Raw genomic sequence first — 27488 nt, 5'->3', positions numbered from 1 at the left:
TGGGGAAAGCTGGTCTGAGCCTTTTGATTTCTGTAAGCGTGGCAAAGACGCTCTCCGCTCTCTTCTTGGAACTCCTTTCAAGATCCCATTTAATGTGTGTCACTGTCAAAGTCAGGGACTCCCCACAGAGCAGCTTAAGCAACGCACAGTTAAATAAAGAGAGGATGACTTTTTATTTGTGCTGCCTTCTCCCTCCTACGCCTCGACGATCTTATCCTCCAGCATTAATCAGCTGTGTTGAGCTCATGCTCCTTCACAAATTGTAGATCCAGGTGCATCTCTGGTCAGCACATGTCCTTTAGGTTAGTTTCTTCTCTACCACCTCGGTGGCTGTATTATTTCTTGGCAGATGTAAAAACATTGGTGAACAATAAATCTTATTCTACCTTTCTTCTTCACTTTCTTCACTCATCTTTACACTATAAATTTACTCTGAGCTTTCAGTCTTATAGAAAGCGGAAAAGCTTCCTCATACTTCATAGACATTTAATTGGTATTCCGCTCTAAATGTCACATCGAAGGAATTCAGGGGATGGCAAACCCAGAGTTAAATTCTCTAACCGATGTTATGCCAGGCAGTGCGAGACATGTGTCTCTAAACATGCATCTTTAGATAGTGTAAGTTAGATAAAATCATAATGATGTCATTCAGATGGTATCAACAGATGATTGTAACAACATTTTGATGCAATAGCTGTATCAATCAATGACTGAGGCGTAACAATGGAGCAAAAATCCACATCCTCTGGCTACCATTGCATTACAAAATCATTCAGCATAGCTGTGAGGAAAGCATGGGTAGGGCCAGTCTGTAGTACTGGCTTGTCATCAGTAGAAAATAGTGAAACTAAAAGAAAACAAACAAAAAAACAGCTTTTTTATACTTGTGAATCACACCCACACCTCAAAATGTGTCAAAAGATACCTTTGGTAAGAATTCAGTCTGACAGTTTTGTTGCATTATAGTCTGAAGCCCAAAGTTATTCATACCCCATGCAGATTTAGTTTTATATTTTACTGATTAAACAAAAAAGATTGTTTCTGATTAAAAAATCAGAGAGAATATTAAATAATATAAAAGGAGTACCAATCATTGAGGAAGTACATATCTTTGTCTTTTATTCTTATTTCAAAATGGCAAGTCGAAAATTATTTTTAAATTTCTTAATCAATGACAAACTCATTGTTGGCATTACAGCAAAAACACACTTCGCATAATTGCCTGTTATTTGCTTGTTTCCACTGGCATTTTGATGATTTTTCTTTGGTAATGCGCTTCAGCTCTTCTGGTTGGAAGGCATTCTTTCCATGACCCTAATCTTTAGGGTTGGTGCAGTGTAGCATGGTGCAGTGTCTTGCTGAAGGAGACAGCTGCTCAGGGAATACTGTTTCCAAGGAGAGGTGTAGATTAGGTGCAATGTTTAGATATGGGAGGTAAGTGTCAAAGTAGCATTCTCATGAGTGACTGGACCCAAGGTTTCCCACCAGAACGTTATCTATAAGCATCACACCACCTTTTTTCTCAAAACTCCAGAATGAAACACTTCTCAGCTCTAGAGATGCAGTGGCATGACTGTTGATTGGTCACATTTAGACCTATGTTGTAAAAGATGGTATGATGACATTGAGAGCTTGAATCCAGTTCTTATTTAGTGGTTTTCTTCCTGCTTAAGTGGATATAAAACGTTCAAACACCTTTGTTGAAATGCAAGATGTTTGTGAGCTAAAAAATCCTTTAAAAGGTTTTTTCTGCCTTAATATCGTGTGTAACTTGTGCAATTTAAATGAAAAATGAATAACACTGTTACACAGAGAAAAACAAAAACTAAAAACTTCAGGTATTTTGTTGCATAGGTGTGCACACCCTTTAACTAATATTTTGCTGAAGCACTTATTGATTCAATTTGAGCATTCAGTCATCATTATCAGGAGTGCTACAGGATCTCACATCATGATTGGGAAATATTTGTCCACTCTACCTTGCAAACGTTCTTGAAATCTATAAGACTGTGAGAACATCCCTTGTTCACAGCCCTCTTCAAGTGACCCCAAAGATGTTCTATCAGATTTAGGCCATTGGCTGGGACATTTCAGAACTCTAATGTTCTGCAGATGCTGCCATTGTTTTATTGCTTGGATTCACAGTGATGCTGAAAAATGAAATATCTTTTCATCTTCAGTTTTTTAGAAGACCCTTGAAGATTTTGGGTCAAAGCTGACTGGTATTTAGAACTGTTTGTAATTTAGTCCACGTTGTTACGTTTAAAGAAAAGTAATCCCAAAGCATGATGCTGCCACCACCATATTTCATTGTGGATAGTGTTCTTTTAGCGACTTGCAGTGCTGTCTCTGCTTGGAAATTTTGGCCAAATGGACCATTTTGATGCCTTGATGTTTTCCTTGTAAAAAATCAGCCTTTTGTCCAGCTGTATGGAGAATAAAGGAGATTGTTGTCACATAAGAACACAACCAATAATAACCAGAAACTCATGCAGCTCCTTCACAGTTATATTCAAGCTCTTTGGCAGCCTTCATGACTGCAGTCTTTCACTGTTATATAGGCCTATTTTCTGCACTTTTTGTGACTGTCTTTGATGTGCCATAATTTATATATGGCATACTTTCAATACAGTTACAGCAGCAGCTTTAGATTTGCTAAATATTTATGCTTATTTTCTAGTTAAATTATACAGGTTATATGTCATATAAAAGGTAGAAAAAGCTCAGAAATCATTTACCATGGTCTCAAAATTATTGTAACACAAACCTAGCATTTTAGCAGAGATTTAAACCCACTCCATCTACCTTTTTTATATAAAATCTAGTTTTCCATATGCTGTTAGGACCAAGAGAATTAACAACAAACGCTTAACATTTGACTCTGAATGCCAAATAAAGCAGACTTGGAGCTGATGAGGCAGATTAATGCAACCAGCAGCATCAGCTATCATGACTTAGTAACATGGATGGTGTTTGCCTCTTGTGAAAATGTAGATGTTTAGTTTCCACGAATACTGCTTTGTGTCCCACAGATTTAAGCATTTTCAGTTTGAGCTGTTTGTAAATGGCTAAAATCAGCCTAAAGCCCCCACATCTTGCTAGCAGTTAGCCTTCCACCATTCTGAGGATTTCCACAAGCTCACCGTGATTCAACATCTTTAATTAGAGATAATGAAACTATTACTGATACCTTCACTTAATCTAGCTTCAAAAAATCCTTTTAACTTTAAGTTTGTTACATTCTTGCTAAGTGGTTAAAGACATACATCAATGCAGCTTTAGTTTCCAAGAAAGGGAATATTTTCAACATTGTTATGTGGGAGAATCCAGAAAAGTCATGACAGTTTAGTTTTATATTTTGTGTCCATATTGTTGCTTAGATTGTAGATATGTTTCAGCGGAACTCAGCCTCCTGAATGGAAGAACTGAGCATTGCTGTGTAATGGGGCTGAGCCTCTGGCTTCCTGTATTATCATATAATTCAATATAAATAATCCATGCCCTGAAACATTGTAAACACAGAAAAGCCCAGGCTACCAGGTGGTTATTGGCCATCATTCTTACTTCAGAGTTAAACAGAATTTGATGCAGTTTAGGTTTTAAATGTTATCATCTTCACCTACATTAACTGCATTTTGTTATGTGATTTAAAACCCCTGACTACCCCTGCATGTTTTGTCCATCTGATGTAGGAAAAAAAACAACATAAAATACAAGATTAAGCATCACTGAACTCACATTTATCAGCAATCAAAGGGATTAAGAACTGCAAAACAAAACCCATCCCACAAAAATTAGGTGAAATTATATCAATTTCAATTCAGATGTAAAGATAATGACCAAACCAGGGATTATTTAATGCAGCTGGGTCCAGCCTAGATCTACTAATAATGGCTTGCCAGGTGGTGTTGTTCAGAAACATCATCAAACCATTTTTAAAGATTTGTCGTGCTAGCTTGACTGTAAAGGTATGAAAAAGGTATGAAAGTCCTGAAAGGCATATAAAATATTTTTAAGGACTCATTTTCAAATTTAGAGCAAAGGTTTCCTGTTTTTTGTGTTTTTCATACATATTATTAAACATTTTGGGGGAGTTTGTCCTAAAACATCAGTGAAACAAAATACTGTTTAAGTTCATGTAGATGTCTATTTATTAATTGAGTGATCAACCAAAATGTATTTGAATTGAATTGAAAAACTCTGCTTTTTGTGTCAATTATTGCTATTTGATAAAAATGCCGCTTATTGAGCTTCATTAATTACAAACCCTTTAATTATTTTATTTTTTTGGTTTACTAAATTCCTCCAGTAATACACATATACAGGTCCTTCTCAAAATATTAGCATATTGTGATAAAGTTCATTATTTTCCATAATGTCATGATGAAAATTTAACATTCATATATTTTAGATTCATTGCACACTAACTGAAATATTTCAGGACTTTTATTGTCTTAATACAGATGATTTTGGCATACAGCTCATGAAAACCCAAAATTCCTATTTCACAAAATTAGCATATCATTAAAAGGGTCTCTAAACGAGCTATGAACCTAATCATCTGAATCAACGAGTTAACTCTAAACACCTGCAAAAGATTCCTGAGGCCTTTAAAACTCCCAGCCTGGTTCATCACTCAAAACCCCAATCATGGGTAAGACTGCCGACCTGACTGCTGTCCAGAAGGCCACTATTGGCACCCTCAAGCAAGAGGGTAAGACACAGAAAGAAATTTCTGAACGAATAGGCTGTTCCCAGAGTGCTGTATCAAGGCACCTCAGTGGGAAGTCTGTGGGAAGGAAAAAGTGTGGCAGAAAACGCTGCACAACGAGAAGAGGTGACCGGACCCTGAGGAAGATTGTGGAGAAGGGCCAATTCCAGACCTTGGGGGACCTGCGGAAGCAGTGGACTGAGTCTGGAGAAGAAACATCCAGAGCCACCGTGCACAGGCGTGTGCAGGAAATGGGCTACAGGTGCCGCATTCCCCAGGTCAAGCCACCTTTGAACCAGAAACAGCGGCAGAAGCACCTGACCTGGGCTACAGAGAAGCAGCACTGGACTGTTGCTCAGTGGTCCAAAGTACTTTTTTCGGATGAAAGCAAATTCTGCATGTTATTCGGAAATCAAGGTGCCAGAGTCTGGAGGAAGACTGGGGAGAAGGAAATGCCAAAATGCCAGAAGTCCAGTGTCAAGTACCCACAGTCAGTGATGGTCTGGGGTGCCGTGTCAGCTGCTGGTGTTGGTCCACTGTGTTTTATCAAGGGCAGGGTCAATGCAGCTAGCTATCAGGAGATTTTGGAGCACTTCATGCTTCCATCTGCTGAAAAGCTTTATGGAGATGAAGATTTCATTTTTCAGCACGACCTGGCACCTGCTCACAGTGCCAAAACCACTGGTAAATGGTTTACTGACCATGGTATCACTGTGCTCAATTGGCCTGCCAACTCTCCTGACCTGAACCCCATAGAGAATCTGTGGGATATTGTGAAGAGAACGTTGAGAGACTCAAGACCCAACACTCTGGATGAGCTAAAGGCCGCTATCGAAGCATCCTGGGCCTCCATAAGACTTCAGCAGTGCCACAGGCTGATTGCCTCCATGCCACGCCGCATTGAAGCAGTTATTTCTGCAAAAGGATTCCCGACCAAGTATTGAGTGCATAACTGTACATGATTATTTGAAGGTCGACGTTTTTTGTATTAAAAACACTTTTCTTTTATTGGTCGGATGAAATATGCTAATTTTGTGAGATAGGAATTTTGGGTTTTCATGAGCTGTATGCCAAAATCATCCGTATTAAGACAATAAAAGACCTGAAATATTTCAGTTAGTATGCAATGAATCTAAAATATATCAATGTTAAATTTTCATCATGACATTATGGAAAATAATTAACTTTATCACAATATGCTAATATTTTGAGAAGGACCTGTAGATGACTGCTAACATAAACACATTTCTATGAGTTGCATAATGTCACCTTCATGTTTTATTTTGCCTTTCAGGATTTCCGTAAATTAACTATGTTATCTACTTAGGACTTAAAATCTGATAATTTTCCACCAGCCAAAACCCACCAGCCTTCATCCTTAGCAAATATATTTATATAATTTTCCTGGTGCCAAGAAACCTTGGACTTAGGCATGGAAGTTTTCAGTCTCTGCCAACCCTGGCTTATTTTTGTACTTTGGCATTTCAAGCAGGTTTATTCCGACATGAACTTTTCACAAGGATTTACAACTGTGGGCGACTGATTCTGTCAAAATCCCTCAGACTTGTTTACAAATGGGAGACTTACTCTGTTTGTTGTGCGTGCTGGGATTTCAGTGGAGAAGAATGAGGACAAAGAATTTGTTTCTTGCAGGAAAAATGATGTCTCACATTTGACAGAGGGAGCTCCTGTTTGTTGGCCACTCAAGTTAACACAGGGAAACCTGTTCTTCTGTCTCTCGCAGACACATGCATATTGTTGCACTGATATTGCTGTCACTACCACTATAGCCTCACTACAACACATGTATGTGTTGCTATAGAGGTAGTGAATATTGGAAACACTCAATCTGTTCAGGTTTAATGTGTGCGGTGTGATTCGGACGACATAATATGACATGATCAGTTCAACCTCACAGCAGACGGTTTTGGTCAGGTTTAAACCTGGCCTCTTTATTTCTTCACAGGCCACTTTATAATTCTCATATTAATGATAAAACAATTTGAAACAGATTCCTAAATATACAGGTCCTTCTCAGAAAATTAGCATATTGTGATAAAGTTCATTATTTTCCATAATGTAATGATGAAAATTTAACATTCATATATTTTAGATTCATTGCACACTAACTGAAATATTTCAGGTCTTTTATTGTCTTAATACGGATGATTTTGGCATACAGCTCATGAAAACCCAAAATTCCTATCTCACAAAATTAGCATATCATTAAAAGGGTCTCTAAACGAGCTATGAACCTAATCATCTGAATCAACGAGTTAACTCTAAACACCTGCAAAAGATTCCTGAGGCCTTTAAAACTCCCAGCCTGGTTCATCACTCAAAACCCCAATCATGGGTAAGACTGCCGACCTGACTGCTGTCCAGAAGGCCACTATTGACAACCTCAAGCAAGAGGGTAAGACACAGAAATAAGTTTCTGAACAAATAGGCTGTTCCCAGAGTGCTGTATCAAGGCACCTCAGTGGGAAGTCTGTGGGAAGGAAAAAGTGTGGCAGAAAACGCTGCACAACGAGAGGAGGTGACCGGACCCTGAGGAAGATTGTGGAGAAGGGCCGATTCCAGACCTTGGGGGACCTGTGGAAGCAGTGGACTGAGTCTGGAGTAGAAACATCCAGAGCCACCGTGCACAGGCGTGTGCAGGAAATGGGCTACAGGTGCCACATTCCCCAGGTCAAGCCACTTTTGAACCAGAAACAGCGGCAGAAGCGCCTGACCTGGGCTACAGAGAAGCAGCACTGGACTGTTGCTCAGTGGTCCAAAGTACTTTTTTCGGATGATAGCAAATTCTGCATGTCATTCGAAAATCAAGGTGCCAGAGTCTGGAGGAAGACTGGGGAGAAGGAAATGCCAAAATGCCAGAAGTCCAGTGTCAAGTACCCACAGTCAGTGATGTTCTGGGGTGCTGTGTCAGCTGCTGGTGTTGGTCCACTGTGTTTTATCAAGGGCAGGGTCAATGCAGCTAGCTATCAGGAGATTTTGGAGCACTTCATGCTTCCATCTGCTGAAAAGCTTTATGGAGATGAAGATTTCATTTTTCAGCACGACCTGGCACCTGCTCACAGTGCCAAAACCACTGGTAAATGGTTTACTGACCATGGTATCACTGTGCTCAATTGGCCTGCCAACTCTCCTGACCTGAACCCCATAGAGAATCTGTGGGATATTGTGAAGAGAACGTTGAGAGACTCAAGACCCAACACTCTGGATGAGTTAAAGGCCGCTATCGAAGCATCCTGGGCCTCCATAAGACCTCAGCAGTGCCACAGGCTGATTGCCTCCATGCCACGCCGCATTGAAGCAGTCATTTCTGCCAAAGGATTCCTGACCAAGTATTGAGTGCATAACTGTACATGATCATTTGAAGGTTGACGTTTTTTGTATTAAAAACTCTTTTCTTTTATTGGTCGGATGAAATATGCTAATTTTGTGAGATAGGAATTTTGGGTTTTCATGAGCTGTATGCCAAAATCATCCGTATTAAGACAATAAAAGACCTGAAATATTTCAGTTAGTGTGCAATGAATCTAAAATATATGAATGTTAAATTTTCATCATTACATTATGGAAAATAATGAACTTTATCACAATATGCTAATTTTCTGAGAAGGACCTGTATATTGCCAAAATTATCTACTTTTACATGTAAATTAACTTTGATGACATCCTATTCAGCAACTTAAACTGTCCTCCAAACACCTTCCACAAGGTTTAGGAGTGTGTTCATACTTAGATGAGAAAACCAGAATTGCAGCCTCCGCTCTAATTCATCATAAATGTGTTCAACAAGGTTGAGATCAGGACTCTGTGCAGGCCAGTCAAGTTTCTCCATACCAGACGTTATACACCTGCAGCCATGGAATACATTGATTTGGTGGTGGGACCCAATACTTTTGGCAATATAGTGTATTACTATGTGAAGTTTTCATTTTGTCCCTGTGTAGATTTCCTCTGGTCTAACTGTTTCCTCCCATCGTCCATTAATAGGTATATAAGAGAGATTTTTTAACACAACCCTATTGGTGTAATTATTAGGAGATTCTTTGCCACATATCATAATTTATTCTTGTGCTTAGGTTACTTTCTTGGATTCCTGTGTTAGTTTTTATTTTCCTTATAGATCTGGTTCCTCCATGTTCTTCAGTTAGTATTATTGTTCACTGTCTCCAGTTTATTTAGATGGTTTTCTGTCACCTCCCTGCACTCCCTGCTCACTTGTGTTAGTCACTCACCCTCAGTATTATTTAGGCTCCCTTTCCTCCAGCTGCTTCTGATTCTCTCCTGATTAGCTCCTTGTGTTCATTGGATCATTCTTCATCCTGCCCCTGTATTTATACCGGCTGGTTCTCATTGTTCTTTGCCAGATCCTCTGCTGACATCCCTGTTTCCATATCTCTGTGTTACCCTGCCTGTGTTTCCTAGCTGTAGAGACTAAGTTCAGTTATTTTATTAAATAACCTTTCTACTCACCATCCTGTCTTCCTGTTTGCGCTTTGGTCCTGCTCCACCTCACACCACGACAATCAAGTGGCTTTTTCAAGTTGTCTTCCAAGCAGATGTGGCATTATCTATCAGTGTGACTTTTTTCAGAGCTCTAGTCTAATACAAATTGTATTTTCTCCAAAGCTCACATTTTTGAAATTTAGGATTGTTTTTATTTTGCTGTGTTTCATGAACAAGATCTCAGGGAGAAGGACAGAAGTGCCTAGTTTTACAGCCTTATTATCAGCTCCTCTGTCATTTACATATGAGGTTTTTTAATCAGTTTGCAAGCTTGATCTTGCATAGAGCTGTTTGCAACAAAGGAAGAGGGATTGGTGACAGTGTGTCTATTTAAAACCACTGCTGGAAAATGTTGGACTTTCCCATGAAGAAGATGAAGTGTTGTTCATGAGAGAGGGTTGGAAAGAGGAGAATATTGTGGATGCTGTTTGTGTTATTATAAGAAAGTGATGAGCTGAAACGCAAAACTCAATTTGCCTCGGAGTTAACAGCCACATTTGTTGGGATTTTGTAACATTTAGACAAAGCTGAGTATTTCTGTTCATTTTTCCTAATAGACTTACAATTTAATTCACTTTATGCGAATAAGCAAGTTATTTCTGTTCCTTGTGGTGGCACCTTAAGGCATGTTTCCACTACAGGAGCCTTTTCCAGGTACCACGGTCCTTTTGAGACATAGTTCCCCCTGTACATTTCTATCAGAATAAAAACAGATATTTACCCCAGAAAAAGGCCCTAGTGGGTAGTACTTCTTTATTTACTTCATTATTTATTTAGGATGACTACTACACACTTGGTTGCCTTTTTAACATTATAATTATGTGATGTCATTTAAAATATTTTAACTAAGGTCATAGTTTGTTAAATGTAACTGTAGGAGAATTCACATCATCATTTGTTTACAGTTGTCTGTGACTAAAGATGGAGTAAATCCATTCGTCATTTAAATAATATAGGTAATAGGGTTTTAACCCATTAATGTTCTCAGACACAAACAAAAACAACCACAGTCCCCGTAGATCCGTAACATTTTTGAAAGACGAGCTGCTGCTTTAAAACTTGTTGGAGTTCTATTCCACATTTCTGTGAAGTTTCTAGTGACTCTCCATACCTACGTCACAAAGTCTAGCTGCTGTGAGAGAATTATTTCTGCCATCTATTTCTATTACTTTTGCTAAAACAGTTAATATTTCCGGTACATTGTTGCAATGAGCTATGTGTTTTTATTACTTTTAAAAGAAATCTTCCTCTTTCTGTTACTTTTTGCTAATATGCTATTTTTTGCTAATATGCTCTCTCTGTCAGTTTTTGATAGTGTGCTAACTATTTCTGTTTTGTTTTTGCTATTATGCTAAATATTTCTGTTACCAATTTTTAATATTCCTACTATTTCTCTTACTTTATACCAATATAGTAATTTTTACTGTTACGGTTTGTTAAGCTTCTGCTGGCAACAACTTAATGCTCACCCTCTACAGATGATCCACATAGCTCTGTCTTTTAGTGTTTAACCCTTTCTCTCTCCTAGACATGGCGATTGACTGAGCTTTTACTGAAACTAATTATATGTGCTCTCTTTCAGACTCTAACATTGAAAACTGGCTCAGAGTTTATCTGTTCTTTCTTTCTAGATGAAACGACTAAAGGAGCTACATCCATTAACATTTACTTTTCCTTCCCATAGAAAGTACTCCTGGATCAGTGCTTCTGTGTTCTTTTTGTGTCTCTGCTCTGTTCTCTCAAACCCCCAGTCGGTCGTGGCAGATGGCCGCTCACACTGAGCCTGGTTCTGCTGGAGGTTTCTTCCTGTTAAAATGGAGTTTTTCCTCTCCACTGTCGCTACATGCATGCTCAGTATGAGGGATTGCTGCAAAGTCAACGCCAGTGACTGTCCACTGTCTCTACATGCTCATCCAGGAGGAGTGAATGCTGCAAGTCACTGACTGGATGCAATCTGCTGGGTTTCCTTAGATAGAAAAACTTTTTATCCAATTTGAATAAATAACTGAATCCGACTGCACTGTTCAATGGTTAGGATTAATTGGAATGTATGAACCTGACTGTTGTGAAGTGTCTTGAGACGACAGGTGTGGTGAATTGTCGCTATATAAATAAAATTGAATTGAATTGAATTAATATGGGGATGTTTCGGTTACTTTTTGTTAATACTCTATTTCTGTTACTATTTGCCGATATGCTAAATATTTCTGTTACTTTTTGCTAGTAATATGTTGCTAATATGCTATTTCTGTTGGTTTTCTCCTAATGTGCTATTTCTGTTTTGTTTCTGCTATTATACTAAATGGTTGTGTTACCTTTGAACTATTACTGTTAATTTTTGCTAATATGTTAAATATTTCAGTTACTTTTTGCTGATATGCAAAATATTTCTGTTTTGTTTTTGCTAATATGCTAAATATTTCTGTTGTTGCCTTTTGCCACTATGCTAACTGTTTCAATTGACATTTACTAATAAACTGATGATATTACCTGAGGTAGAGAAATATTAATGTTACCCTTTTTTCGAAATACATTTCACTGGGCTTTGACTTTTAACCAAACATAATCATAAGACTGTAGGTACAGATAATTTAAATGCTCTGTACTTACTACATTTAAAACTAACCCAATGAACTGTTGGACTTTGCCAAGAGGGGATAGTAGTTCTACAAGAGGAACCAGACTTTAGTCCTGGGCCTCTCCTGTCTTTGTGAAAACTGAGTCTTTATGGAAGTTGTAGGCATCTCATTATCATTAATCCCACCTCACCATTAGTGAATACAGTGCCTTATGACATGCAGCACCTATTTGTGCCTAATGTACTTTCTTCAAAACAGAGATGTGACTTATCCATAAATTATGTGGGAAGAGTTGTAGTTCATGATTTCTGCAAAGATTTGAGTTTCATCAGATTTTGCATTGATTGGCATCAGTCCCTGCGTCACCAGTGGACAATCTGCTCTCTGTCTTCTCTCAGAGCGTGTTCTTCTAAAGAATATTGCGTCACAAACATTTTCTAATTTTCCAAGGTCACCCTGGGGACTCCTGCACTCACTATCATGCAACACTTAGCAACAAAAGATATTATTTTATTTTGGGTCAGTAGATGATGACATTCAGCACAAGCTGAACTGTGCCTCTACTCTGAGTCATCATTATGAGTGTCTTTGTTTGCAGAGCTTTTAGTTTTGCTCTCAAAAAGCTTTTTAGTCAGAATGACAGACAATAAATGCATCCCATGCTTCCCTGGAAAATTCCCCATAATCCCCCTACGAGGTTGAGAGAGAAAGAAAGCGAAGAGGAGAGCCAGAGAGGGATAATTAAAAAAACAGAGTGACACTTACTATTTTTATGCGCAGTGGGTGCTGCTGGAGCTAAGAATAGCTCTGCATTTTTGCACCCTCACAGGGGGACCTAAGGTGCAATCAGTCACCTCTGGTTACGATTGAGTTTGAATGAAGTCAGAATGAAAGACTCCAAATGATTTATTTCCTCTGTGTAGAATGGAAAACAAGTTGCAGCCCTGCATGTATTAGCATAATACATACAATATGCTAATGTATTAAGGGAATGGTAAAACATTTAAAGACGTATTTTGGAAAACAGCCAAATCTTTCTGGAGAAATGGGGCTTAATGGTGTTTACAAAGTTATCCAATTTAGTAAAATGATGTTAGGGAAATATTATTTACTGGATTGAAAACTAAACCTTTCTGGGTAAATATTCTTTAACAGGCAAGCACGTGTCCTTAGCTGTTAGCAGTTGAAGCTAACAAAGAAGCTGATAGCTTAGCACCAGAATCAAACACACACCTTTAAAATACAAGGGTTAATAAAAGGGTTAAAATGCATAAGCGCGGACGGCGCGTTATGATCAATGTTCTGTTTAAAAATCACCCTTTAAATAAAGTTGGTCTTAACCTTAAAACATACAAACAAAGAACACAAAACCAAACTTCATAAAATGGAAAACGTTTAGATCATTTCAATCTAAATCACTTCTATATTATTCTGCCCAAACACTTAACCTCATGAACTGTGGTGAGGAACGATGTCGAAGGCGACGAAGTTTGAAGAAACGTCCACAGCCTTTAAATGGTTAGCTACAACTAATCTCCTTAGCTGTGGGGAGTGACGGCTGTTCTGTTGGCTGCCAAACTGCACCTTACCGTAACCATGGTGATGCGGCTCCTGTTGTCCTTCTCTCAGGGAGGGAAAACCGCTTCACTCGGCTTGTAGAGACAGCGTCTCTACTGGGGACTTCTCTGGGACAGTTTGCTTCTGCAGGCCTCAGAGAGAAAGTAAGCAATGCTTATACCTTAATTTACCCCTTTTTATGAATGAATACCGGATTCTTTCAACAGTAATTCATCAGTACTTAACTTGTGCATATGATCGTGGGATTGTATGACACCCTTGGATCCAGTTGAAGAGTTTATGTCTGTTTGCCAGCAAAGAGACATTAGCGCGCTGTCTCACCAACCAGCCTCGCACAGAGTCCGGATTGTAGAGGCAGGATGTAGCAAGAGCGGTGCTTTTATTTGGCCAGTGATGTCACAGGAAGTTAACCCGTTTCCTGGCTGTGCCGGAAGTAGGTTATTGCAATTTGTTTTGAAAGTTCCAGGAAAATCTGTACTGGCCTTTCACCTTGTAACCATGGCTGTGGGTCCCAACAACACCAAAGGGGTCTGTTTCTCAATAACAACTATTTTTTAATATCCTTTAAGATGCATTTGGATTTGGTCACAACATCTTGGTTAGTATTACATTCGTTTATAAGTCAGAATAATGATTCCAAAAAGAAATGAGAGTTGTTCTTTTCAAGTGAAATTTGGAAATTCCAACAAAATAAAGTTTTTTTTGGAGCCCTCACCACAAAATCCAAGATGTCTTTGTCCATAAAAAGTGGTGATAGATTTTACTGGGATTTCATCTGATAGATAAGTGTGTGATAGCACATAAGTGTGGAATAAAGGTTTATTAGAGAACATTAGTAAACAAAATGCATATGGACGACAAAGAACACAGCTGCCAGGTTATAGATTAATTACAGTTATAGAGGACTTTTTGTTGGTGTGTCGTATAAAATCTCAAAACATATTTCAGTTTGTGATTGTGATGGTAAAAATGTTTGAGGGTGTTAAGGTGGAAAATTGTATAAAGCATGTATGCATAGTTTAAAACATTGCCTTCTCTTCAGAAGACCGTTGTACAATCGGACCATGACCTTCATTAAATCCTCCTCGCACAGAACTCGGTTAAGAAACACACAGAACCTCAGCACTCCCTTAATTATGTCCTGTAGAATAGGAAATACTGAACCATAACCTTAACCTATACTGTTGTCCCTCTTGCTACACACTGTAGTAAAATAGACTACAAATCTAAATCAGAGTTTTTTCCTGGTTAAATAAGGGTTACATTTATACAAAAAGGACAATTTAGTCTGGAAAACAGGTTTGAGACCCATTTTTAGGATTACATTTCTTCATGATGCCAAAGACATCAATCCTGAAAGAACTTCATTATTTGACATCAGCTGCAGCGGTTTGTAGAGGACCATGTAGCTCTGAAACACATAGAAAGTACTGCCTAATCCTCTTAGGGCGATGAATTCATCATTACATTTCAACATTTAACAGTGGTCAGTCTCTTCCAGCTGCCTTATTTTATTCTGAAGCTGCCAGAATGAAGGAAGAGAGGGTTAAAATGTGACCAGCAATAAACTTCCAATCACACATACACACACAAGGGTGTCATTACTCAGTTCATGGCTGAAGCCCTGATTTGTATTCAGTGGAGCTGAGTTATGAGCTCTCTTACACTGAGAGGTTGAGTATTAACCAAAGAGAAGGGAAGCTAAACTAAGCTCGCCTCTCCTTGAGCATATCAGGTAGACCTTAGCTATGAAAATGATGCCTGTAAAGGGAGCCTGCTCCAAATGAAATCAGAGTTGTTAGATTGAGCCAATTCAAAGGGGGAGCATGAAACACACAAAACTTGTACTAAGGGACTAGAGGGAGGGGGAGGAGATGAAAAGACGGCAAGGAGCGGAGTTAAAATAAGGTGAGGAAGGGTAAGGGAACCTGGAGGACAGCACATAAATCATTGCCTACACTAACTGTCACTACACATGAACCACCTGAATTTCTGATTTCCTCTTGGTGGAGCACAGAGAGGCTGAGATAAAGAGGAAGCAAATAAAAAACAATAGGCTGAATAGGCACAGACTGTGCAAAAAATGCATGATATTGATATGAAAGATCTTTCTGCTGTCAGGTTTTATATTTATACAGTTTTAGCCGACCAAAACAGATACAGAGACAGTCATTTCATTTAGAATGTTATATGAAATCATAAGACAAAGTTATTTTGGAAATTGAAATCTTGTCACACAAAATTATCATTTAGAAAATAAATTGAAACTTCATGTTGAAATTTAATCTTGCATGTTTTATTTTTGAAACATTTAATGTATACATGCATTATTCTGCCTTTAACAAAATCCAAATACTGAAGCTTTACAGGGAGCAAGTTTGCAAATTAGGTATCAGGTTCGGGTATGATCCATATGGAGAGAATAGAATAGAATAGAATTTGGGTTCGATTCCAGCTTCCTCCTGTCACATGTTAATGTGCCGCTGGGCAAGACACAAAGTTACCTACCGATCTGCATATTGATCAATGAATGTGTGTACTCTGAGTAGTTGGCCAGACTAAAAAAGCACTATATAAATTCAGCTAATTTACCATTTACAAAAAGCTCAAATAAATGATTACAGAAAAAAGAAAAGCCTTCCCATAAAACATGCTAACTGTAGTTTTACTTAAGAGGTGAACAAATGAGTTCCAGATTCCTTAAAAACAGTAAAACAAGCCTTTACTTTAGTACTTTTAGAAAGCTCTGAAACAGATACCAAATTTAATGTTATTAGTGGGTGACGGTTACCCAGTTGTGGTATTCTGACACCACTGACAGATCCTTTGCATCATGTTTGTCAATGTTTCATTTTTCTATCCAAAATGAAACCAGAAAAACTATTTTAAAGTATCTGAGCATTGTCAGTAAGTCCAAAGCATGGAATATATTAGCTGAAAACTCAAAAACTACTTCCTTTCTGACTTAAAAAAAAGAGGTATCAAAAAGAGAAGCAGAAAATCAAGTTTAAATTGCTCAAAAATGAACCCAGGCCTCATAATTATAACTTGGACTTAAACAGGAACTAAGTAGCATTTGTGAGAAAGCCTTTAATATTACATCATATTACACATACATTTCAAGCACTTTCAGCACAATCAGGCAAAACCAAACAAAAAACAGAATGCAGATGTTGTCTCCAAGTCATTGAGTGTGTTTTGAATTTTTCTGGGCATTCTGCTAAAAGTTCCAGGCTTAAGGTGCACCGTAATCACTGCCTGTTTTTCCAAAACTCTTTAGGGACATTTGGATCAGGGAGCAGAAGGAGACGTTGGCACCAAGGACTAAAACCACCAGATGTGTTTGCTTCTTTTCAAACGTTTTTGTACTTGCGACATAAAGTGAGACTAAAAACTGGTGTCCTTTGTGAAATGCAATGGGGCCAAGATGGTCGACAGCTGCTGAAAACTTAGATTATTTCACTGTGTTCACCAATCCTGAAAACAGCCTTCATTGCCATTCTATGAGCTACCCAACTATAGTTAAAATGAACATCATTTTTATTTAAAATCCCTTGGTTTTTAGTTTTTACCTCCAGCACTGGATTAACCTCATACCTGATAATACCTCTACCAGGGTATGAAGTTAGTGCACTCTGCTTTTCCATGATAAAGTGGTCTGACTGATAATTTGATACTCTCATCAAGTCAATCTCAAAGACAGCACATGCATCCCCTTTTTACTCCACACTTTGTTTGACTCCGTGAGCAGCAAATGGGAGGGTGAGCCGGGGACACGACATGAACTAATGCACCCTATGTGGTCAAGGAATTACATCTTCCAGTGTGTGTGTGTGTGTGTGTGTGTGTGTGTATAAACATCAGGCTTAGGCTTGGTCAGCCTTCTGGGAGTCATATTTCACATTTAGCAGCTCTCTATTCATCATCAATACAAACTGGCCATGTGAATCTACAGTAAACAGCCTCATCATATGTCCTGCTGCTTTTGCAGTCTCATACTGGTGGTTTAAGCACAGTCCGAGCTGATTTAGCACTCTGAAGTGGAGCATGAAACTACATGGCCATGTTAAAAGGGTGATGCACTGCATCTTTTGTTAACTGGTGTCTGAAAGATAAGGCATATTCTGCTTTAGCAGCACTGAGAGATTTGCTCCTTAGACAAATACATTTAATTAAAAAAACTAATTATTTTGTCAGGTGGGATATAATCATATTTGAAGAGCAATCCTTCTGTATATTATTTTTAAAGGTTTGTTCTACTTATTTTTTTGTCAGTAGTCATGCCAACTGTTTGGATATACTGATCTAGCAGGGCTCATGAAATGTTTTCTATTCTTGATTGTGTCATATTGTTTTGAACAGATTTGACTCACATGCAGAAAGCAATTCAGGAGACCAAGTTTAACGGTAATGAGTTTATTTACAGTGTAATGAAATGTGCAGGGAACTGGAACCGGGATACCAACTGTAAAATAAAACAGAACGTTAAGCAAGTGATAACTCTGGATCTAAATTCTTAAATAATAATTCTGCCTTACTGGATTGATGGAGAGATCCGCCAGAGGGGGGTGGAGAGACCAAGGGGTTGTTTACCCGTGAGACTGGAGATGGTGAATACTGGTGTGCCAGGATGTTTAGTAGGTCCAGGAGTTTCTGAAGTTGGTGCAGTGGATGGAGGAGGGTGGACAGGGTTTGTAGGAGATCCAAGGAACGAAGGAATCAGGAGGCCGCCAGCTGGTGTGATCCAACAAAATAATAAGAGGCTTGAGTCTTTGTTCATGGAGCTGGATAGCTTCTTTCTAGAAGATGGTAATCCAGGCAGGGTTCAATGCAGAAGGCAAAGTCAGGTTCAGGTAAACCTGCAAGGTAACAAATACAAAATTACCAAAAGTACAAGGCAAGGTCAAGGCAAATGTAATGTGGCTTGAACTGTACCACAAAGGGCAACACTCTGGCAGTGAGTTGCTGGCAGCCTCCTCCTTAAATACTCCTCAGCAGGTAATCAGGGGGATAGAGAACACCTGTACCTCTCCTCCAGGTTCCACGCCGTCTAGAGGCTAAGCATAGTAAACAACACCAAACAAACAGACATGGCTCAGATCCTGATAGATTGTTTAGCAAAGCAGTTCATCACATAAAAACTGTAAAAGTGGCTTTTAAGTGATGTTTCTTTGAAATTAGAAATAAATGAACCCTCCTGATGCTATAAGCTGGTTTAGGAAAAAGACATGTTGAAGCAATCAGTCCTTTTGATATGGGCTCCACTTATTTAACACTTTCCTTGAACCCCAAATGAATAGCATTTCTGTGATAAAAGTGGCAATTAGAAGTCATAAGAGTCTCTATTTTCTTAGTTTGGTCTATACAAGAGACTTAAAGGCTTGAACAAAAGTGCAACAGCAGTCATAAGTGTTTGTTGTGGTTAAAGATAGGACATATAATAGGAGGAGAACAGGAGAATGCTAAGTCTGGTACTTTTCATTTATTTTAAGTGTTGCTGTAATTAAGCTTTCATGGGATTTTAATGGCCTTTGCCCATTTATTGAGCATGTGTATTTAAGTGTTTAAACTGTAGTTGCACTCATACAAACTATTTGACCTGCTGAGAACTCCACTAGCCAAAAACTGGTGATTTATAGTTTTTATTTTGTTCTTGCTTCATAGAGAAGTCTGGAAAATCTACACGGGCTGATTTAACAGGCTAAGAAGATGCAAGCATATATTTTGCAGCTGAACTGTGATCTCAGAATTTGACAAATAGTAAGCCTCCCCCATTGTAATGTGTTTTTGGTGGCTCGTGCAGGGGAATGGTGGGTTTTGTGCAGTGAATCAAAGGCATGTGGCTCCCCTCTCTCCCCTCTGCCCCGGGAGCAGATGGTGTCTCTTTAGGCTCTCTTATGAATATTGATACAAGGGGTCTTGGTAAACAACAGGGGGTTTATCATCGTTGGGCCAGGAACCCCCAAAACTGGCACAAAAAGTGAAAGCCTGCCTGTGGACAGGGTGGGGAAGGAGATTTATGTTGGCCATAAGAAGAAGGGTTTGGACCCGACAGATCCACATTACAGTAAACAAAATGCTCCTTTAAGCCGCATGATACATAGAGGAGCATTGCAGAAATGAATCAATACCTAAGAAAAAGCTAGAGAAGGAGTGTAAGGTATAGAGATGGACAGGCGAAGCTAGTGACAGAGGTAATCCTCTGGCATGGCTCCCAGGTCTAAAGCTGCCATTCTGAACGCCTCCTCTTACTCCAGCTCCACCTGGAGGCTGATCCTCTGCTTTCACTTGGGGCTTGCCAGTCCATCGCTTCACCCCAGGGTGAGGATAGAAGCTTTGCATCCCCACCACGTCCCAGTGCCTGGAGGGTGGTGAATGCATGAGGGCCCTGTCTTCCAGCTGGTGCCGCCCAGCTGTAGCCCCCTGCCGTGACACTTCATTGGCATCGCAGACATCAATTCAAGTGGATCGAAGGGCTGCTTCTCCACTGCAGAAACATTCCTTAGACTTAGCTTTTTTTTTTTTTTTTTTTTTTGCACAAAATCAACACTTTATTCAGATTTTTTCCCCTGTGTGGTATTTCATTCGTTTCCCTGCAACAGTATCCAAAACTCCTTGAACTTTGTAACACTTATTATTAGAATTACAAACTTCAAAGTATTGCGCTGGGTTTTCTTGAGACAGACCAAACCAAGTAGTGAATTATTAGGAAGTCCAAGGAACATTATGCTTAATTATTACAGATAAATGTTTAAAAATGTATTTAGCAAAAAAGTCAGTTTGGATTGCATTTGTGAACATCAATTTTAACATCAAGTCTTGCCACAGATTCTTAATTTCATTTATGTCTGGACTTTGACTAGGCCTTTCAAACACGTGACTATGGGTTGATCACTGTACTTCTGACTGTATGATTAGGGTTTGCAGATTTTCTTCCAGGATTGTTCTGTATTTAGTCCCACCTACTCTCATCAGCTTCCCTGTCCATGGGGAAGAAAAGCATTGCCACACCCTGATGCTACCACCACCATATTTACAGTGGGGATGTGCATGTGTTAGTTTTTGCTACTTATAGGATTTTACACAAAGGCCAAAAAGTTACATTTTGGACTCATCTGACCTCTGAGGCCTGTACAGAACAGTTGCATTTGTACTGAGAATAAACTACACAAAGGTTGACTATCTACTAATTAGGCGGCTTTTGAAGGCAGTTGGTTGCACTATAGGCTAAAGAGTGTCTGAGCAAAGCAGCTTTCATATATTCTTTGTAAGAAATTTAAAAAAACAGTTGTTATCATTGTCCTTCACAATTACAGGTCCTTCTCAAAATATTAGCATATTGTGATAAAGTTAATTATTTTCCATAATGTCATGATGAAAATTTAACATTCATATATTTTAGATTCATTGCACACTAACTGAAATATTTCAGGTCTTTTATTGTCTTAATACGGATGATTTTGGCATACAGCTCATGAAAACCCAAAATTCCTATCTCACAAAATTAGCATATCATTAAAAGGGTCTCTAAACGAGCTATGAACCTAATCATCTGAATCAACAAGTTAACTCTAAACACCTGCAAAAGATTCCTGAGGCCTTTAAAACTCCCAGCCTGGTTCATCACTCAAAACCCCAATCATGGGTAAGACTGCCGACCTGACTGCTGTCCAGAAGGCCACTATTGACAACCTCAAGCAAGAGGGTAAGACACAGAAATAAGTTTCTGAACAAATAGGCTGTTCCCAGAGTGCTGTATCAAGGCACCTCAGTGGGAAGTCTGTGGGAAGGAAAAAGTGTGGCAGAAAACGCTGCACAACGAGAAGAGGTGACCGGACCCTGAGGTAGATTGTGGAGAAGGGCCGATTCCAGACCTTGGGGGACCTGCAGAAGCAGTGGACTGAGTCTGGAGTAGGAACATCCAGAGCCACCGTGCACAGGCGTGTGCAGGAAATGGGCTACAGGTGCCGCATTCCCCAGGTCAAGCCACTTTTGAACCAGAAACAGCGGCAGAAGCGCCTGACCTGGGCTACAGAGAAGCAGCACTGGACTGTTGCTCAGTGGTCCAAAGTACTTTTTTCGGATGAAAGCAAATTCTGCATGTCATTCGGAAATCAAGGTGCCAGAGTCTGGAGGAAGACTGGGGAGAAGGAAATGCCAAAATGCCAGAAGTCCAGTGTCAAGTACCCACAGTCAGTGATGGTCTGGGGTGCCGTGTCAGCTGCTGGTGTTGGTCCACTGTGTTTTATCAAGGGCAGGGTCAATGCAGCTAGCTATCAGGAGATTTTGGAGCATTTCATGCTTCCATCTGCTGAAAAGCTTTATGGAGATGAAGATTTCATTTTTCAGCACGACCTGGCACCTGCTCACAGCGCCAAAACCACTGGTAAATGGTTTACTGACCATGGTATCACTGTGCTCAATTGGCCTGCCAACTCTCCTGACCTGAACCCCATAGAGAATCTGTGGGATATTGTGAAGAGAACGTTGAGAGACTCAAGACCCAACACTCTGGATGAGCTAAAGGCCGCTATCGAAGCATCCTGGGCCTCCATAAGACCTCAGCAGTGCCACAGGCTGATTGCCTCCATGCCACGCCGCATTGAAGCAGTCATTTCTGCAAAAGGATTCCCGACCAAGTATTGAGTACATAACTGTACATGATTATTTGAAGGTTGACGTTTTTTGTATTAAAAACACTTTTATTTTATTGGTCGGATTAAATATGCTAATTTTGTGAGATAGGAATTTTGGGTTTTCATGAGCTGTATGCCAAAATCATCCGTATTAAGACAATAAAAGACCTGAAATATTTCAGTTAGTGTGCAATGAATCTAAAATATATGAATGTTCAATTTTCATCATGACATTATGCAAAATAATGAACTTTATCACAATATGCTAATATTTTGAGAAGGACCTGTATGTGCTACTTTGTGTTGGTCTCTAAAATCAAACCCCAATAAAAACCATTGAAGTTTGTGGTTCTAGTGAGACAGAAAGTGGAAAAGTTCAAGAGGTGTGATTAATTTTGCAGGATGCTATATTTTCTGCAGTTTGTCAGGGAATATTAGCAACTGTACAGAAGCCCATCCCCAGACAGCACCATTAGAGATGAGGAACTGAGGCCATGGCAGCTATTTATAACCTCAACTGGACCTCTGTCGGCGATAAGGCTGCATAAGGGGCAGAAAGGAGGAGAGAGGCAGAGAAGGATGTGAAGGATGTCAGAATGGCAGAAACAAGAGGAGAGGAAAGAGAGCAAGTGAGACAATATAGTTATGAGTTGTTCAGTTTTTGACTGTTTGGATGCAACATCTGCTGGGAAACGAAGCCCCTGTAGTCACTTATATAATGAGACATATCAGACAGATGCACTTTGCTGAAGGCCTTCATTAGGAAGACAATGACAAATAGGACTTCACAACTCTTAATTAAATCAGTTATTATGGGATTAATCTAGACCCTAGACCATGTTACTTTATAAAACTAAATTAGAAATAATCCACAAAATGAACATTTTTAGATATTTTTTTTATATTTCTAAGCTCTGAAATGTTCGAACTCGACCATATGAGATGGGTTAGACTTCCTGTGGGTGCTGGTGTTTGCATAAACACAACCTCACACGTGTCTGTCTATATTGTGAAAAGTGGGGGTAGCCAAACTTCGACAGCCGTTTTAAGCAAGAGAGGATGGAGAAGACGGGGGGCAATAGAGAGAGGCAAAAACGAATCATCAGAGGGGGAGGGGAGAGGAGGAGGGTATCAGACCCAGAGGATAAGGCAGCTGGGGCGGGCAGCTTTGGCTGGGAGCTGATCTCATTGTGCACTTGTCTCTCTCCAGACACTCTGCAGAAGCATTTACGGTAAACAGGAGCCAAGCTGCAGTCAAGGGATTGTTTTTTTTGTTTCTTTCTAGAATCTTAAGAAGTCAGAGCATCTTGATCTTCTCACTGAATTGAATTTAAAACTTGTTGGATTGCTTTGATTTACCACTATATTTGAATTTTCTGAGTGCTATGGAGCTGCTGTAGGCATGGTTGTCTACTTAAGGAAGAGCATCCACTCTCTGCTGTCTGTCTTCAAGAAGAAGGGTGAGTGCCAGCTTGCCTGAAAGGCTCAGGGTAAATAACTTGTAGAGTTTGGCTGGAGATCTAAAGATGGTAACAGTTAGCTGGTGTCTGACTTATGATCCCATAAACACAAACATAATTAGCTCAAAGGGCCTGCTGGGAGTCTTTTTTCATTGGTTATCCTAATGAACCAAAATCTCTAAACCTTATGCAGGGGTCTGGCAGAATCTGAGATGAGCCTCTTCTTTAAACAAATGCAACTGGTGCTTACATTACTTTATACGTTAATGATAAAATGACTGCAGTTGTTGTGTTTTCTTCTAACCTATGACCTAGGTAACGATTTCCCACCGCCTTACACAGAGGGTTTGGGTTGTTTCAACAGTGTGAATGCATGAGGATAGGGGGGAACACTGTCCACTCACACATATACAGAGTGAATGCACATATGCACAGTGTTACCTAATCAGGTACGACTGAGAAGCAGTGTTGAAAGTGATAAAGGAGGGAAAGAGGACACCTCACTTTGAGCCTTGTTTAGGTCAGCTTTTAGCCACTCACTTTCACTGATTTTGCTCTCAGTCTTGCAGCATGAGGCTTTATTAAGCTTTTTGTTGTTGCATTTTATTTACGAAACTGAATCCAGGTAACCCTAAAATATACCTGTAAAGCTTACATACAGGACCCTTCACAGTCTTTGGCACCCCTGGTGAAGATGTATAACAAGTCTTAAAATAAATGAAGAGAGAATTTTTTAACACGAGTAAGAAAAAAAAGTCCTGAAAAAAAATATGTATCACTAAATTACCTGTAGAATACAACCTAACAATGTAACCCAAGCACTTTTTAGTTTATACTTTAGTTTATACTTTACTTTTTTTTACTTTAGTTCAAGTAATGCAGGTGTGTGTTGATCTTCATAAGTCAGGAAATAGTTGCTCACCTAAACCTGGCTACATTTACAGTCAGGGTAATCATTCAAATGCTGAAACAGTCAGAAACAAGAATGGAAGAGCACTCATACTTATCTTCCCTCTGCTTACAGAGGAGGAGGATGTAAGCCACTTAAAAAAAAATCCCCAAAGGTCGGCAAAGACGAAAACCAAATATTTGTCCATGCTTTATTTTTTCTATAGCTTTCTTTACCCAAAAAATACATAAGGCATATTCCAACAGTTCCATATTTTTCATTTGTCATTTCATACCTTTATAGTTTTGATGGTATTGTACCTGACCTTTTCATGTATGAAATAGAACCATCTTCCACGCAATATTTTGTTTTGACAAAGGATGATTTAAAATAATATTCTATAATCTATTCATAGTCTACTATATGAAAATGTTGGTTTTATAACTCCAGTTGATAAACTCTACCAGCAGAAATATGCTCTAATTAATTTTGGTTATATTCCATCATATTTCATACAAGTCCAGTGGTCCTAATAGTAATTTGAACCAATATAAGGAAGGTAGCGAGTAATATAAAGTTGGTATGAAACTTTATGTAAAAAAATGTATGTTTACAGGAATTATAGAAGGGACTAAATGATAGTGAGTAGTTTATATGTGTAGTTTTATATGTGCAATGGGTTGTTGGACATATATCTGTCAATTATGTTTTATATAGTCACCTCTACTGCCATTCGGGGCTAATTCTGTAATGCTATGTGCCAGCAGTGCATTGTTATACATTGTATTATGATGATGCACCTTTAGATGGATTCTTCATATATGTCTAGTGCTTTATTTATATGTTTTGTGAGCATCAAGGACAAACAGATGAATATTAAGCCAAAGCTAAAAGTATTTTGTTCTTGCAGTCCTGCAAAGCCTAATGCTGTTGATCAATTCATGCCATCTGGATTGGTACCAAAACTGGCCACATTAGCCATCACCTACATGTTCACTTTAAACAGTATTTTTGCATGTTAGGCTTTGATTTCATCTTCATTGTGTTTGCCAGTCTTGCAGGAGAACTGAGTCCATTTCCCACACGGGAGGTCCCACAGCAGTGGGTCATATAGCATCTTAACAGGCGGACGAGCCAGATTATCTTATCCCGTAGGGACTAGCAAGGAAGCATTAAGATACAGGAGGAGATTAGCCAGGTCATGGTTGTTCAGCTAAAAGCCTTGGCCATGTTGGGACATCTGTCCTACAAATTCCTCAGTGTGCTACATCAAAGGTGCAAGTAAACAAGCAGTCGTGGCAGGTGGGAGTGCAGATTCAGTGTGAAGTAGATAAATGTTTGAGCTTCACGGTCATGTTTGTTGGGGGACAGTGGGGTAACAACTGAAAAATTTCACTCTTTATTGTAAGGTTTAAATTATGGTTTCATTTGAATTTGACCAATAGGTAAAGTGTTTGCTGCAATTAAATAGTCAGAAATTTGCAGCTATTTTTCAAATTTCAGTTCTTCTATGCTCTGACTTGCCAATCCCCATTTTAGCCATTTTTTGTTTAAGAATCAATCTAAAATAAAACACATGAAATAAAATAAAATGTTTTTTTTCAAACAATGACAAAATGTTTTCAGAGTTTTTTAAGCTAGTTTTAGCATCTTGAATTCAATTTAGTGCAAACATACTTTATTAATCCCAAATTAAATGTTGCAGTAGCTCATGTTATATAGGTTTCTGCAAAGAGCTGTTGTAGATGCTATTAGCAGGTAGGACATCTAGTACTATAAAAACAGCCATGTGTATTTTTTAGATCTTTACCGTGACTCACAAATCTCTGAAAGGCTGACCACTTTCCCAAAATGCAGCATGTTTCATTACAGACAGAGACTGAAACAAAAAGGAATGAAACACAATTATTGTACTTTCAGTAAGGCTTCCTGTTATTCGCTAACAATCTTGCTCTCTTTTTTTCTCTGTCATGCTGCCTGAATGAACCACAGGCATGTCAAGACATGATGTAAAGAAATATTTCTTTTTAAAAGTTTCAAAAAGCGTTGTCAGCGTGAACTGGTAGCGCTTAGTAAGGTTCGATTCACTGATCGGAAAATGATTCGATTTTTTTTGTTTCTGATCTTCTGATTTCGGCCACCATCCTATATCTCAGTTTCAAGGCTACGCCCTTTTAGAATGTAACATTTGTTCTCCTTATTCCAAAACCCATTTAACAGCTGGGCCGAAGGGGAATGAAGACCAGAAGAGGCTGACGGTTCACTACACGGCCTCCCAGCACTACCATGAGAATGTTTTTATGGAGGGCAGCAGGCCTCAGTACCTGGAAGACTTACACACCGAAGCTCAGGAGGGGCTCAAGATACTACAGCAGGAAGGTAAGACATTCAGAGCAGCTTAAATCATGGAGCTACAGATATTTATAATATCATAAGAAAAAGGGAAAGTTTTGTGACTTTTATATGGTTGATTTGCTTTGCACAGAGCACAAGAACGGAATAAACTTTGCTGACAATGAAAGCATTGTTGTAAGTGGCCCACTAGCTTTGCAGATAAGTTTTCATCCATTTCCTGGACACACTGTCAGAATACCATCTAACTTGCCATTCTCTTGGTGTGTGTGTACCCTTTAGTCCACAGATACCCTCTGCCCAGAGCAGGATAGCAGCTCCAAGGACAGAGGCAGCTCTTTGGAGTCAAGACCCAACACTACTAATGATACCACAGCAACTTCTGCTAAGTTGAACCAGCCTGGGCTTACTCACCAAGGTAAACATCATTCGTATGTGTGTGTGTGTGTGTGTGTGTGTGTGTGTGTGTGTGTGTAGGTGCTTTAAGAAAGAAGCACCTGTGTCTTCTGCATCTCAAAGATAAAGGAACTACTTATAGCAGCAGTAGAGCAAGTTTAAGTTTGATGGCTGTTTCACGAAGAGTCCTAGCTGGGTACTTACTTAAAATGCATGACTCATTCCCCACCGCTTGGTGCCTCTGTAGTTATGGCTTAAAATCAAAGGCAGAGGAACTTGACACACAGACACACACACATATACAGAGTTAAGGAGGGTTTTTTTTTTAGATTATTCTTAGAAGTTCTAAGCTTGTGAGGCAACTCT

At 39.2% G+C, this 27488-nt stretch overlaps 1 protein-coding gene across 4 annotated transcripts in view; it reads left to right on the top strand.

The window, feature by feature from the left end:
• kiaa1522 (KIAA1522 ortholog) overlaps positions 1–27488 on the top strand; it is a 55076-nt gene that overhangs the window by 19970 nt on the left and 7618 nt on the right. For 3 of the 4 annotated variants that reach the window (XM_047383576.1, XM_047383575.1, XM_047383577.1), the window contains 3 exons: positions 26595–26753; positions 26860–26903; positions 27009–27144. In XM_047383576.1, the coding sequence (XP_047239532.1) occupies positions 26595–26753; positions 26860–26903; positions 27009–27144 (339 nt within the window). Of the gene's footprint in view, positions 1–23331; positions 23486–26594; positions 26754–26859; positions 26904–27008; positions 27145–27488 lie in introns of those variants that run through there. The other variant, XM_047383578.1, reaches the window with a different exon arrangement.

This window comes from Girardinichthys multiradiatus, chromosome 13 (genome assembly GCF_021462225.1).
Source record: "Girardinichthys multiradiatus isolate DD_20200921_A chromosome 13, DD_fGirMul_XY1, whole genome shotgun sequence".
Lineage (NCBI taxonomy): Eukaryota > Metazoa > Chordata > Actinopteri > Cyprinodontiformes > Goodeidae > Girardinichthys > Girardinichthys multiradiatus.
The sequence above is the reverse complement of the archived record's forward strand: the minus strand, read 5'-3'. Positions and strand labels throughout refer to the sequence as shown.